The sequence below is a fragment of the Lolium rigidum genome, chromosome 6, assembly GCF_022539505.1.
Source record: "Lolium rigidum isolate FL_2022 chromosome 6, APGP_CSIRO_Lrig_0.1, whole genome shotgun sequence".
Taxonomy (NCBI): domain Eukaryota; kingdom Viridiplantae; phylum Streptophyta; class Magnoliopsida; order Poales; family Poaceae; genus Lolium; species Lolium rigidum.
In genome coordinates, this window is record NC_061513.1 from 152,567,915 (window position 1) to 152,583,676 (window position 15,762).

Sequence of the window (15,762 nt, forward strand, 5' to 3'; positions counted from 1 at the left end):
TTTTAGAAAAAATAAGACAAATTAGTATTGCATTTATTAGTACTACTTATATATGTGAACAGCCAATGCAAACTACATTGAAAATATCAGCGTCCAATGAAGAGAGCAAAATTGGTAGAATGTAGAGTATTTAAGAACAAATTTTAGAGCTAAAATGTAGACTATTTCAGAACGGAGAGAGTATTTTTTTTTGTGATGCTCTAAAACCCTCACCCTCACCAACCACAGAGAAGGTGCTATGAGGTTTAGCTAGACCTCCACGTTTATTGTGAAGTTTAGTGGGAGCCGAGAAATCAGCTTTTGGCTTGAAACAAAACCCACGTGGGACAGTGCTCGAGCTCGCCCGCAGCTGACCGCGTGAGGCGGCCGCCGGGTCCTGTCCCCTTTCTCCACCCACACCAACCCCAACCCCAGAACCAGAACCGACGGCCAGGATTGTCCCAGGCACAAAAACCCACGGCCGATCCGGATGCGCCATCTTTTTTATACTACTCCCGAGCTCGACACCCACTTCCCTCCTCCCCACCTTCCCCCTTCTCCCCCAATCCCCTCCTTGGAGTGGGCGAGGCAGCGCCGGAGGCGAGCCGACCACCACCATCGCGCCGCCACTCATGGAGTCGCTCGCTCTCCTCAGCGCCAAGCCCGGCCTCACCCTCCGCGCCGGGCCACGCCTCCCCCTCCCGCGCCTGCGAGCCACCCGCGCCTCCCTCTCCCCCACCTCCACCTCCACCTCCAGCCCCGCCGCTCTCCACTCCCCGCTCCTCGCGTCCAGAGCCCGCACCTCCCACGACGCCGTCCTCGGATACGGCCTCCTCAAGCGGAGGCCCACCCCCACCCCCAGCGTCTCCTGCAGCGCGGCGGCGGCCGCCGCCGCGCTGCCGCAGCCGCCAGAGCCCAAGAAGTTCCTCGGCGTGGGCCTGCCGACGCTGAAGAAGATCGTGCCGCTGGGGCTCATGTTCTTCTGCATCCTCTTCAACTACACCATCCTGCGGGACACCAAGGACGTGCTGGTCGTCACCGCCAAGGGCAGCAGCGCCGAGATCATCCCCTTCCTCAAGACCTGGGTCAACCTGCCCATGGCCATCGGGTTCATGCTCGCCTACTCCAAGCTCTCCGACGTGCTCTCCCGGGAGGCGCTCTTCTACACCGTCATCTTCCCCTTCATCGCCTTCTTCGGCCTCTTCGGGTTCGTGCTCTACCCGCTCAGGGACCTCATCCACCCCACCGCGCTCGCCGACAGGCTGCTCGCCGCGCTCGGGCCCAGCTTCCTTGGGCCCGTCGCCATACTCAGGATTTGGAGCTTCTGCTTGTTCTATGTCATGGCAGAGCTATGGGGCAGCGTCGTCGTCTCGGTCCTCTTCTGGGGGTTCGCCAACCAGGTCAGTCACTCACGGCTTTCGACTTTTCCTTCAACCTTTGTATTGTGCAAGTGCGAACCACGTCCTTCATTTCCAGGCATATAGAGTCTAGTTTTGACCACCCTTGATGGTCAATATTTTGACCCCATGGTTGGTTGTTGGAAACGAAAACTCTTCTCTCTGTCAGAATACTTATAGACAGCTGATGATGAAATGGTGTGCTACAGTATTTTCTCTCTCTAGTATTTTGTAGGCCATGCATTGTAGCATTTCATATCGCATTTGAATATGCTCGGCTGCTTGGTTCCTAATCAATGTTTCGACCGGATGGATGCTTATTGGAGAACTGAACTTGGATAGGAAAACTCTTCTCGCTGTCAGAATGCTTAGACAGCAGGTGATGAAATGATGTGCTCTTTTTTGCTCTAGTGTTTTTTAGGTCATGCATTGTAGCATTTCACATCGCATTTGGATGTTTTCTCTACAGTTTTGTAGTTTTGACCGTTGATGGTCAATACTTTGACCCCATGGTTGGTTGTTGGAGAGGAAAACACTTACCTCTGTCAGAGTAGTAAACAGCTGATGATGAAATGGTTTGCTCTTTTTTTTCTCTAGTAGTTTGTAGGTCATGCATTTGAATATGCTCAGCTGCATGGTTGATCGTCAATGTTTTGATCCGATGGTTGGTTGTTTCAGAACTAAACTTGGATAGGGAAACTCTTCTCCCTTTCAGAATACTTTGACAGCTAATGATAAAATGATGTGTAGGTCCTGCACTGTAGCATTTCACATCGCATTTGAGTATGCTTAGCTGCATGGTTGATCGTCAATGTTTTGACCCGATGGTTGGTTATTTCAGAACTAAACTTGGATAGGGAAACTCTTCTCCCTTTCAGAATACTTAGACAGCTGATGATAAAATGATGTGTAGGTCCTGCACTGTAGCATTTCGCATCGCATTTGAGTATGCTTAGCTGCATGGTTGATCGTCAATGTTTTGACCGATGCTTGGTTATTGTAGAACTAAACTTGGATAGGAAAACTCTTCTCTCTGTCAGAATGGTTAGACAGCTGATGATGAAATGTTGCGCTCTTTTTTGTTGGTCCTGCATTGTAGAACTTAACATTGCATTGCGTTTTCTTTTCGAACAGGGGAATAAGACCCCTGCATCAATTGATGCACGTATCCATTTATTGCATTGCGTGGCTGTAGCTGTTGGATGAGGTCTAGGTGCTTGTTGCTTTCTGCTATGAATATGCACAGCTGCATGATTTCTAGCTTTCCATAACCTGAATGTTGTTTTCAGTCATCTACTGGTTGTGAATATCTGTTCTTTTGGAACACTTGGCTGGATACTGTCCACACTTTCTAACTCATTTTGAGATAAATGATGAAGATTGATGTAGGCTTGAGTACACCTAATATGTTTTTGTATTATGGCTCCTTTTCTTCTGGAAAACGTGGTTAGCATGCTTGTATTTGATGCACGCATACACATTTTACTAATTGCGGTTTCTTTCGAGAGACAATCAAGACATCATTACTGAAACTTGGTAAAAATAAGTAAACGAGTCTAACTAAAATCTACAGAAGGGAGATGACAGAGATAATGTGTGAAGATCAACAAATTTGTATTACATATATACCGATGTATGTTGCATTTTCACATTTAGATCTCATACTTTTCAACACCGTTTGATGGCTATTCTTGTTAACCTGTTATTGGTTCAATATCTCAAGCATTCTGCTCTGCAGTCTATGTTATTGAAAGATCCCTAAATGGCACTACTTCAGAGTGCGTTAACAATTTTACCAGCTAGAAATTACAGGCTGATGTCTGAATCCGAGTCTATGAGCCCACATGGTGATATCTTAACTCCGAAATGCATCTAGCTGTCACTTAGGTAGTGAGCGAAGTTGTGTCTCTAATAGACATCAACGTAGTTTTGTAGCCAGACACTCCACAGAATGAGCATTAGGATTGGCTGCTGTTGTCGCAGAAAGGATCTGATGGTTAGTTCCATTTCCTAGAGTTGCTTTTTTATTAGATAATATTGTTAGTCAGTCCTAACGGCCTGCCAGCGGGCAGCAACATGGGGGGTGAGGTGGAAGGGGGTATGAAGCATAGGAGTTCACAGTGACAGTGGTACTTGTCAGTACAATTCTGCTCTGACCTTGGTGGATGTATTGACGTTTTAGAGAGCGGACTGCTGAAGAATCCTTATTTCACATTTTCTTAGCTTTCTCATCAAATGATAGTCCTCATTACTCAAACTGAGTTGATTCCGTCTTTTTCAGATCACCACAGTTGATGAAGCAAAAGAGTTCTACCCTCTATTTGGCCTTGGGGCAAATATTGCCCTTATCTTTTCTGGGCGCACAGTTAAATATTTCTCAAATTTGCGGAAGACAATGGCTCCAGGAGTTGATGGCTGGGAGGTATCTTTGAAAGGAATGATGGGCATAGTGGTACTTCTTGGGCTTGTCATTTCTTCCATCTATTGGGCGGTGAACAAGCTTGTTCTGAATGACCCTTCTCTTCCGAAGTCTGATCACAAGAAGAAAAAGGTCAGTAGAATATGGGAATGGTGTTTTGGCACATGGGAGCATATGCTCCCTTTATTTTGAAATGTATCTTACATATATTTTGAAATTTTAAAAAATTGAAACGAGAAATTCGAACATACATCTTCACGTGCTGCGCGCTCACAAAGTTGTTTCATCAAAATCCGACTTGTCGTGTGACGTGTGTAAAAAAGACAAAATTCAATGCTGAAAATAAGGCTTTTCAGGAGATAAATTTTCTCTTTTTTACACAGACCACAAAACATATTGGTTCCTCGCGAAACTTGGCGAACGTACGTATATTGTGGAGATGTACATGTAGAATTTTTTTTCAAAATTTTCCGACATTTCAAAATATAATTTTTTGATAGAGGGAGCATATGCACCCGGGAGCCGAATTGAATTTCCGAGTAGAATATCTGAATCTGCTTCCCATTTTTATCACTACTACTTTACATAATCTGATAATGATTGTTTCAACAGAAGAAACCTAAGCTCAGCATGAAAGAGAGTATGAAAGTTCTGGTCTCTTCGAAATATGTGAGGGACCTTGCTACCTTAGTGGTTGCATACGGCATTAGTATCAATCTTGTGGAAGTCACATGGAAATCAAAGCTCAAGGCACAGGTAGTCCTTTTCACCTTCTGTTTTTCTTCTTTCCAGACTGTTATATCCCTTTAACCTTTTTAATTAATGTTTTCCCTTTTCATTTTGGCAGTTCCCTAGTCCAAACGAATACTCATCTTTCATGGGTGACTTCTCTACTGCAACTGGAATTGCAACTTTCACGATGATGCTGTTAGGCCGTATTATATTCCAAAAATTTGGCTGGGGAGTGGCTGCCATGATCACCCCCACGGTTTTGTTGGTCACTGGTGTTGGTTTCTTCTCTCTGCTTCTGTTTGGGCAACCACTGACTCCCATGCTTGCCACGATGGGTATGACACCTCTTCTTGCAGCTGTTTATGTGGGTGCACTGCAGAACATATTTAGCAAGAGTGCAAAGTACAGTTTGTTTGATCCCTGCAAGGAAATGGCCTATATTCCTTTGGATGGAGATATGAAGGTTGGTTCATCCTTCCACTGCATTTTTATTAGTGTGATTCCGTTGCGACTTATTGTAAAATTATTTACTTGCTGGTGTTCTTTTCTGCTGAATGGTACTTAATTTAAGTTAATTTGTTGCTTTATAGACATGTATTGCATTCCTATTGCATATTGTGTGCTATTTGTAAATTCCCTCTGATAGATTCTTATTGATATGTATAATATAGTATTTGAAAATAATCTATTCATATTTACAGGTCAGTAGCATATACTGAAATTAGTACGGTGAATTGATCTTTTTTAGTTTTCTGAAGATGTGTATGGTGATACTATTAAGCATGTTGGATCTCATACATAACTTCCCATGGCCCTGTAGTTGTATAGCAGCATCACCTGTCTTTTCCTGCTGCAAAAAAAAAGGGTTTTATTCATCAGTTGTGAACTTATAAGTGCTTCAGCAAGTGCAATTCCTTACCATGAGTAGCCCTAGGATATCAATAGTATAGTCTAGTCTAGTTAACATCATACCATTTTCTAGTTAACAATATACTCTAGTCTAGTTAACATCATACCATTTTCTGCTTGATGTTTCCTGGCTTGCTCTAGCGCCATGTTTGTGCAACTCAATATTCAGAACCCACTGTCTGCACCACTGTTATGTTGCTAATTTCTGTTCCATCTGTTTGCAGTTGAAGGGAAAGGCAGCCATTGATGTTGTCTGCAACCCATTAGGCAAGTCTGGCGGTGCGCTGATCCAACAGTTCCTGATCCTGATATTCGGCTCTTTGGCAAATTCGACACCCTACCTTGGTGGCATACTGCTGGTCATTGTGCTCGCATGGCTAGGAGCTGCAAGATCGCTGGACAAGCAATTCTCAAGCTTGGCCAAAGAGGATCTCAGAAAGGAGATGTCTGAGAAGGAGAAAGCGGAAACCGTGCCGCTCAAGGAACCTGAGGCAGCTACTGATATATTGGTGGAGCAACCAAACGGAACAACTGGAACTGAGAGCTGACCATCTAACTCATCTCCAGTTCAGTAGATCCATCAACCTTCTTTGGAGAAACCATAGGACAGAGCATGGTCACATCGATCTGATCAGAAATAATTGAGAAGGAACTATCCACCGTTTCTTCGTGTCTGTAACAGTGAGTAGAATCAAGGTGCTTGTTAGTTTGTAATGTGAGCAAATTTTGACAGCCGGCCTGGAAGGCTGGAATACCATTGTGAGGAAATTCAACCATTGTTGCGATTAGGATGTCGTAGATTTTTCATGTGATGTCGTCTAAAATCAATGCGCTTGTGTTCTGAAGTTAACCAGCCAACTATGATTCGATAGCACTGTCTTGTTGCCACCACGATACAGTGAAGTGATCTGGCCATCGATTTACTTGTTTGCCATTGCAGAGCACGAACCGCATCAAACTTGCAATCTGACGATCACTTTGACGCTTTCTGTCCGATTCGACTATGACAGGAGGAGCATTCTGAAGGGCAGCAACGGCTGACCGAGAGCCGAGAGGGCAAAAGTAGCAGCGACATGTGAGGCCATATCTTGGTTGCTAGTTCTAGCATAGGTCAGCTCATATGGCCCAAGTGGTGGGACCTGGGTTGATACGATCACAGGAACAGCAGATCGCATGTACATACAGGGACATGAGGCCAAATTGCATGTACGTCACGTGCGTGCAATACTTCCCACATGATTTGAGAGATCTGCCACCGATCAGCTGGCTCTCAAATCCTGAAGATATTAGTCATGCGATCGAGTGGGGTTTCAGTCCTGTGGCCCCTGTCCCTCTTATCGTATGATCCATATGCTTTTTGAGCAATTGCTGCGTGCTCGTTCTGGTAATGTTTGCCTAGTTCGCTTCCAAGTTGTTCCTTTGATGTTCCGTTTGGTGGTTGATTTTTTTTTTTTAAATTTGGTGTTTGATTTTATCGACTAGTAGGAGATAAATCCGCGTGCATAATAAAGAATAAGGGTTCACCGGGACACCCTAATCGGACACACATAAAAAAAGTCCGTTTTGGTATGTTTGGGTGCCCCACGGACAGAATAGAGGCTCACATCCCCTCGTCCGTTTGAGGTGGGGTGTGCACCTAACGGGTCACCCCATTTTTCGTCCTCCCCGTGCAAGGCCGTCATGAATGACATGGCGAATTTAATGTCGGGGCATCGCCTCCACATCCACCATGTCGCCTTCCAGCATGGCCGCTCATTCCCGTCCTCATGGCCACTTGCTTCCCGTCCGTGGCCCCTCGTTTTCCGCCTAGACCGTAGGCATGTAGGTCAACGAAGTGAAGGTCAAGCCAATCCTTCATGAGCCCCCAAAGCCTTATGGGAAACGACAAGTAACTCAAAAGTGATCCGCCAACTCCGTCACACCCTTGCAAAGTGGGTAACACCAAAATTCGGCCACCCCTCTTCTCCAAGCGATCATGAGTCCAAAGTCTTTTTGAATGGCAAGCCAAACGAAGAATTCCAATCCTCAAAACTGTGGAGCTAATGGGTGAGGATATTGCACCTAAGGAATTGGACCTTGTAAGGGGATTTAGATTAATATTAGCCATTCTCGTTAAGGTTACAATTGACCTCGTCCGACACTCCAACTTGGAGGTTAATGTACGTCCCTAAGGGCGCGTTTGGTAGGCTGCATGCCCCTTTGGCTCGCATCGGCCTAGCTTTTTTTCGGTCCGTTTGGTTACCTGGTCGACGCCGCGTTCTTGCAGGAACCGGTTCTCAAAGCACCCTCGCGCCAGGCCCTGGAGGAACGCCCGGTTCGGCCGTTTCTAGCGAGCCACCACCGTTTCCGCAGAAGTGGAGAACGCGGCGTCCTCGCAGAGCCACCGCCGGAGATGGCGGGAGCTCGCGCGGGACGGCGAAATCTCTGCGCCATGAATTCGAACACCGCGCTTGAATTTTCGCCACCGTATATAGGGGCGGCTCTCTCACCGGCAAATCCAAATCCCCCATTTCCTCCCATTTCGAGCTCATCCAGCATTCCCGATCTAGCGACATAGGTAGCTCTACCTCACCCGCACGGTCGGCGAGGCTTGCGGCGGCTGTGGCGGCGGCTACTGGCCGCGGAGGATGGTCGTCTTCTTCGTCTGCGTCGATGACTTCGGTTGTGGTAAGCTTATGCAAACCCTAGCCTTAGATCTAGATCTTATGGGTACACAACCGGGGTCTGAACGAATCCATTGTAGGACATTCCTTCGTCGCCGGTGGAGGTTGTCGAGGTTTTCCCGGTTCCATCTGACTCTACGACGGGGACGGTGGTGTTGTCTGCATCTTCCACTGGGACGGTGGTGCTGCCTGCATCTTCGCCAGGGTCCCTGCTTCCCCTACCTCGGTGCTGCGTGTGGCTCCTTTGACTGTAAGGCCGATCTTACCTACATCGTTGTTCTTTGATGTGGTACTGGTAGTTCATAGATCTGCTAGTGCTTAAGGATGCCCATGTGGTAGTTGATTGATCTTCTAGTGTTTGTCATGTAGGCGATCATACCTTTGGGCTCCCCTGATCTGTCTGCACCAACTGTGAATGCTCAGCCATCTCTGATAGCAAGCAAACCAGCCATGGTTTGGAAACCTGAGCTATCAGAGTTTGTGCTGAACCGGTTGGTTCAGCTCGTCCGTAGCGACGTCTGCTTCAACATGGCATTCGCCGGCGTACATGTCACCACTCTTCAGCTATACAACCACATCAGAAACGGGAGGACGAAGTGGAGCGTCATCATGAAGATGAAATCCGATCGCATTCTCGACTGGAGCGAAGCTGGTTGCTGCTTCTACGGCAGTGATGAAGGTGAGTGATACGTCCCAAACGTATCTATAATTTCTTATGTTCCATGCTACTTTTATGATGATACTCACATGTTTTATACACATTATATGTCATATTTATGCATTTTCCGACACTAACCTATTGACGAGATGTCGAAGAGCCGATTCTGTTGTTTTCTGCTGTTTTTGGTTTCGGAAATCCTAGTAAGGAAATATTCTCGGAATTGGACGAAATCAACGCCCGGGGTCCTATTTTTGCACGAAGCTTCCAGAAGTCCGAGGGAGAGACGAAGTGGGGCCACGAGGTGGTGACACACCAGGGCGGTGCGGCCTGGCCCTTGGCCGCGCGGCCCTGTTGTGTGGGCCCCTCGTGACGCCTCCTGACCTGCCCTTCCGCCTACTTAAAGCCTTCGTCGTGAAACCCCCAGTACCGAGAGCCACGATACGGAAAACCTTCCAGAGACGCCGCCGCCGCCAATCCCATCTCGGGGGATTCAGGGATCGCCTCCGGCACCCTGCCGGAGAGGGGAATCATCTCCCGGAGGTCTCTTCATCGCCATGATCGCCTCCGGATCGATGTGTGAGTAGTTCACCCCTGGACTATGGGTCCATAGCAGTAGCTAGATGGTCGTCTTCTCCTCATTGTGCTATCATGTTAGATCTTGTGAGCTGCCTATCATGATCAAGATCATCTATTTGTAATCCTACATGTTGTGTTTGTTGGGATCCGATGAATATTGAATACTATGTCAAGTTGATTATCAATCTATCATATATGTTATTTATGTTCTTGCATGCTCTCCGTTGCTAGTAGAGGCTCTGGCCAAGTTGATACTTGTGACTCCAAGAGGGGGTATTTATGCTCGATAGTGGGTTCATGCCTCCATTAAATGCGGGACGAGTGACAGAAAGTTCTAAGGTTGTGGATGTGCTGTTGCCACTAGGGATAAAACATCGATGCTTTGTCTAAGGATATTTGTGTTGATTACATTACTGTAATAACCCAGAACATAGGAACAACGAAGGGTAGATTTAGAAATGGGATGTGCATTTCATCGCAAAACGGGGGAAATTTTCGCGCCTTATTGCAACTAAACCTAAGAGGGATCGAGGTTCTCTCTCATTTTGCACTTAGGGTTAGGCAATGTGAGTTATGGAAATTTCGACATGATCTCTTTTGTATCTTATTACTTTGGGGAATGATTGCATTTGATAAGTGTCAAAACCTTTAAAAATAAACATCACACAAAATAAGTAATGAATTTAGAGTTCAAACACAAGTTATAAATTCAAATGACTTTGAATTTCAAATTGAATATTAAATACAATAATTAATCAAGAATATAAACATTACATAAGATAAAATCTCATAAACAAAACTTGAGCTTTATTGATACACAACACAAATTACAAAGTCTTTACAATATTCTTGATACAAGAATTGAGGAATAATAAACAGAAATGAAAAAGGAAAATTACAAGATTTTCCTAAACTAAAAACTAGACTAATGCTTGAAGAACATCTTCGGGTCATATTCACTTCAAACCTGCAACATAAATAACAAGTGCTAGACCAGAATGTAAGTGTTAGCAATTTCGAGTTTGGACGAGTTAACACAAATCACGAAATCCAGTTTGGACGGTGAAACTCGTCATCGCACACTTGTGCTTGTCCAAATTCCTGGACAGCACAAGATAAGACCGAGCGAGACCAAAGCCGAGCAGCCACAGGGGCTCAAGTTTCAGCATATGAAGGCTATTGCTAACCAAGCAACAGCAAGGCAATGCAAGGGGTGAGTCACAAAGTAACCAGGCCTTGTGTGTCATGGCCAGGGTAGAAGTAGGGAGCATATAAATAGAACACAAACCCTAGAACCTTGATAGTCGACAGATAAGATAATTCACCAGGTAAGGGTGAAGCTAGAGCCAACACAAGTTCATCCAGTTCATACTCAAGAACAGCACCAACACACAACCACTTAGCCACCGGGAATCATGGTGACCTGAGAAGATCAACCGGAACACGGAGGTGAAGGGTTGTGCACAAAACCCCAAGTCTGCAACAACAAAACATCTCATACTTGGAGCTGGAACAAGGTATACCAAGTTCCTGGACAGATCCAAGGGATCTGATCCATAATATATGCATGACATAATCATGGGATTGAGCAGATGCTCAAGTGGGTAGATCATCACTTGGTTTTCACCAAGGATTACTGCCAGTCTAAAAGCCACTAAAAATGGAAATCATCTAGATACAGATCTTGTACACTGAAGCTAGTAATCATGCACAGATGCACACACTAGCAAGATCATATGCACAGACATCACCAGTAGATGTGTTGCAATGAATAGAAGCTAATTCAGACTACACAGTAAACCCTAAGCTAGTAACCATCAGTAAACCCTAGATTTCATCAGGAAAGCATATTGGCATTCATATCTAGTATGATCCCCAAATATGCAAGCAAAGGTTGAGTAGCCACAAGATCCAATTAAATAGGTGAGCAACCAATCAGTAGCAAGGCTACTGAGGTCACATCACACTTAGCACCAAATAAAAGAAAAACAACTATAGCACATCATTATCCAGGAATGGATTCAGATTCATTTGCTTGCTAAACAATCATGAATAGCAGATTCATTTGCAAGCAAGTCATTTAAATCATTACTGCATAAGCTGTTCATCATAACTTAATTAATACAAGCATGAATTTATCACAGATCCATGCTTAGTACTGACAGTAGCATAATATAAGGCAACACAGTTTACTCACTGCATAATAGCTATTGGATCTAGTCCAGTGAGCTTGAATGAGAAACAGCACAAGTAAGCAGCAGCATAGTGATGCTTGAGTATCAGCATCAACAAAGAAAATGAATCATTTAGCCACAGAATTAATCAGTAAGCCATCACTGACATTTAATTGATCAAATGGATCAATTGAATCAAGTCAAGCCACACAGATAAGCTAGCCAACAAGCAATGAATGATCCAATGGATCATTAGCTTATACAGGAAGCACAGAAGCATTCCACAAACATCACTGGCACACACAAGTGTCACTGATGCACCACAGTACACCTAGACAAGCAAGTATGACATGCAAGTAAGCACAAGCAAGCCATAAGCAAATACAGTAGAGCATAGCAAGATTAGAGCAGGCTAGGAGCCACAGATAAGCAAGCAAAGCATGAACAACAAGTAAGGCAACCCTGGCCAGTATCAGAAATAGGTGCTTTGGCCATGGGCTTGCAGCAAATGAAAGTATAGGCAGATTAAGCAGCCATGGAAGAGCTCTGGGTGATCCCAGGATCACCAGAGAGTCACAGAACATGAGGAGGATGAAGTACAGTAGCAAGGGAGGCGCACATACATGAAGGAGAGAAGGAGGAGGTGAAGAACTTACACGCGCCTGGTGGCAGAAGCTAGGGCATGGCGAGGCAGTGCTCGCACGGCCATAGCAGCTGCAAAGCCAGGGTAGGCGCCGACGTTACGCCGGCGAACACGAACACACCACCGCAGCGAGAGCACCGGAGACGACGACACAAGTGCTGCGAGCAGCACTGCGCCAGGTCAGTCTCGGAGGCGCACACGTCGTCGGCGAGGACGAGAGCTCGCCGGAGATCGTCAATCGCCAGAGGCGATTCTCCACGAGATCCAGAGAGGGGCGATCCACTAGGAGAGGAAGAGATGGGGAAAACCACGCGGATAGATCGGTAGATCTTCACGCGGCGGTTCCGATTTGGTAAGTGGCTAGAGCCGGGGAGCATGAAGATGGCCGGAGAGTGGCGGCGGCCACGGCGGCGACGCCATCGCCACGGGAGACGCGAGAGATTTAGGGTTAGGAACGAGCGAGTGTGAGAGACGAGTGAGGAGCGAGGTGGGCCGCTTCGGCGCCACCGACCCATTAGGGGACATGCCTTAGTGGGCTGTCCCTGGGCCTTAGTTAAGTGGGCTGGCCCAATAGGGGCCAGGGGTATTTCTGTCTTTTTACTTTTTAGAAAAAGACCAGAATTTCACCAATTTTTAGTAAATAAACTACAACTCTAAAAATCCATTAAAAATTGGATTAGTAAATGAAAAATTATTCTTAACCAGAATAAAATATGAAATAAAATTTAAGAAACAAATTCAAATTTATGAATTTGATGAATTTAAAATAATGATTTGGAATTTCAAATTATTATTTCCTTGTATTTAAAATTCAAGGAAAAATCTCAAATAAGTTTAAATACTTATTTTCAAACATTTCAAAATGAAATTCTACTATTCCAAGTCATTTCTATTGAGAAAGGTATTTCTCAAAGAAAAATACTCTATTCCCTATTTATTCCAGAAAATATAGAGATAACTCTATTATTTCAAATTATTTTTTTGGAATGAAAAATAAATCATCAAGTCAAATAGTTTTACTTTGAATTATTGTACTTTATGAGAATTAAAATGATTTACACTTTTAAATCTATTGCAAGTTACTGTCAAAGACATAAATCGTAACTCAACCCTAAATTGCTATAACTCAGCGGGGTAAAGGGATTCAACATAAAATAATACATACATGATTGCATTATTTGGATTTTATAACATTGTCCTTACCGGACAATGATGCTTCTTACAGAACCCGAGGTCCAGGTTCCATCAACTGCATTGAACTGCACTATCTCGCAGTCCACAGGCAAGTTCACCCTTGCTCATGTCAACTTGATTATTTTCTACTACTTTACTACAAAACTATATACTTATCATTCCTGCATCGCAAATGAAATGTTACTTTCCAACTATGAATATGACTATGTGGCTGGCAATGGAACCATGGTATGTGTTGTTATGGTGGAGGTTCCATTGCATGGGTTATATCACCCTAGGATTAATTACCAATGCCGTCCAGTGATTCTAGCGCCGTACAAACCGCGTTGACCATGAGATCTATAATGGCTGCGGGAAGCCAGCCGTATCTTTTCCTTACGCACGCCAACGGATCCGTAGAGCCGGTGGGGTGTTGGAGGCACCGCCGCAATAGGTTGGGATATCCTTTTAAATCCCCATCCATTAGTGATGATAAGCTCTACGATCTATGAAGGATTGTCCGGAGTACACCGTGAGTAAAGCCGTATTATTGGGAGAAGTCTACGGGGGTGTACGGTTGGACAAAGGGTGGGTTTGCAGTCGCGGAGAAGGCGGTGTGGGCTTGGATTTTCATACCTGGCCTCACACCAAAGGAAGTGTGAACGGGGGCAAGTCCCTGCGGATGGCAAAAGGGGTGGAATCTCTTATGGGAAAAGTAACGCACCTCTGCGAGTGTATCAAATTGTGGTCTGTCACTCCCTGTTCGGGAAGGGAGCTGCGAACGCGGCGAGAAAGGAACTCCACGAAGTTCTGGTCAACTTTGTGAAGGCGACGGGCATAGTTTTCATAATAAAAGCAACCTTTTGAAGAAAGGATTTCAAAACATGCATAGACCTGCGATTTCTGATCAATGGTCGTAGCTAGTGCATAAAACACCTTTTTACTCTTTTAGAACTTGCTGAGTACCCCTGTACTCACTTTCTTTCGACACCCTTGCTAGACTGTGATCCGGAAGTGGAGGCCGTCAACGATGGAGTACCAGAAGGAAGTTACGAGCTGGTTTACGAGGAACACGATCTTACCGGCGGAGTGGAAGGAGTAGACTATGGGATAGTCTACGGATCCGATGACACGGAGGTGGAGGAGTAGTGACATACCCTAGCATCATAGAGCCGAGCAACGTAGAACTTACTTAAATAAGTTGTTGAGCTCTCTTTATAGTTGTTATAAGTTGTAATTGTACTTAAGTAGTATCTTAGGGTGTTCTCATAGGACCTATGAGAATACCAACTTGTTAAGACCATGTGTGTAATAACATATGGAGTGTTATGACCTGCAATGTTTCTGTTGTACCACTCTGAGGGATATGGCAATTTGTGAAGAAGTCCCTTCACAAAGATTATATCAACGACTTGTATACTACAACATGCAGTGGTATGCTGGGTCACCGCAATTACGCACCATACTTAATGCAATTGTCTGTTGTTTACAACTTAATACCGGAAGGGGTTCGGATGATAACCTGAAGGTGGACTTTTTAGGCATAGATGCATGCTGGATAGCTGTCTATGTACTTTGTCGTAATGCCCTTATTAAATCTCATAGTACTCATCATGATATATGTATGTGCATTGTTATGCCTTCTTTATTTGTCAATTGCCCAATCGTAATTTGTTCACCCAACATACTGCTATCTTATGGGAGAGACACCGCTAGTGAGCTGTGGACCCCGGTCCTATTCTTTACATACGAAATACAATCTGCTGCAATTGTTCTTTACTTGTTCTTTGCAAACAACCATCATCATCCACACAATACATCTAATCCTTTGTTTACAGACAAGCCGGTGAGATTGACAACCTCGTCTGTTACGTTGGGGCAAAGTTACGTGATTGTGTTGTGCAGGTTCCACGTTGGCGCCGGAATTCCTGGTGTTGCGCCGCACTACACTCCTCCGCCATCAACCTTCAACGTGCTTCTTGGCTCCTCCTGGTTCGATAAACCTTGGTTTCTTTCTGAGGAAAAACTTGCTACTATACACATCACACCTTTCTCTTGGGGTTCCCAACGGACGTGTCGACTGCACGCATCAAGCTATTTTTCTGGCGCCGTTGCCGGGGAGATCAAGACACGCTGCAAGGGGAGTCTTCCACATCCAATCTCTTTACTTTGTTTTTGTCTTGCTTTACTTTATTTACTACTTTGTTTGCTGCACTTAATCAAAACACAAAAAAATTAGTTTCTAGCTTTACTTTATTTACTGTCTTGTTCTCTATATCAAAAACACACAAAAAATTAGTTACTTGCATTTACTTTATTTAGTTTGCTTTATTTACTACTGCTAAAATGGGTACTGTTGAGAATACTAAGTTGTGTGACTTCACTAGCACAAATAATAATGATTTCCTATGCACACCTATTGCTCCACCTGCTACT

General features: G+C 44.8%; 1 protein-coding gene across 1 annotated transcript; it reads left to right on the forward strand.

The window, feature by feature from the left end:
* Positions 1–611: 611 nt before the first annotated feature.
* LOC124661665 (plastidic ATP/ADP-transporter-like) lies at positions 612–6,243 on the forward strand. Its single transcript, XM_047199540.1, has 5 exons — positions 612–1,379; positions 3,658–3,927; positions 4,408–4,551; positions 4,643–4,990; positions 5,661–6,243. Exons 1-5 carry the CDS (start codon positions 612–614, stop codon positions 5,982–5,984), a joined length of 1,854 nt encoding a protein of 617 aa, XP_047055496.1. The 3' UTR covers positions 5,985–6,243.
* Positions 6,244–15,762: the final 9,519 nt, after the last annotated feature.

Coding starts and splice junctions, on each gene's coding strand:
- LOC124661665 (XM_047199540.1), top strand. CDS start 612: ATGGAGTCGCTCGCTCTCCTCAGCGCCAAGCCCGGCCTCACCCTCCGC. Junction 3,928..4,407: donor CTGATCACAAGAAGAAAAAG/GTCAGTAGAATA, acceptor TTGTTTCAACAG/AAGAAACCTAAGCTCAGCAT. Junction 4,991..5,660: donor CTTTGGATGGAGATATGAAG/GTTGGTTCATCC, acceptor ATCTGTTTGCAG/TTGAAGGGAAAGGCAGCCAT.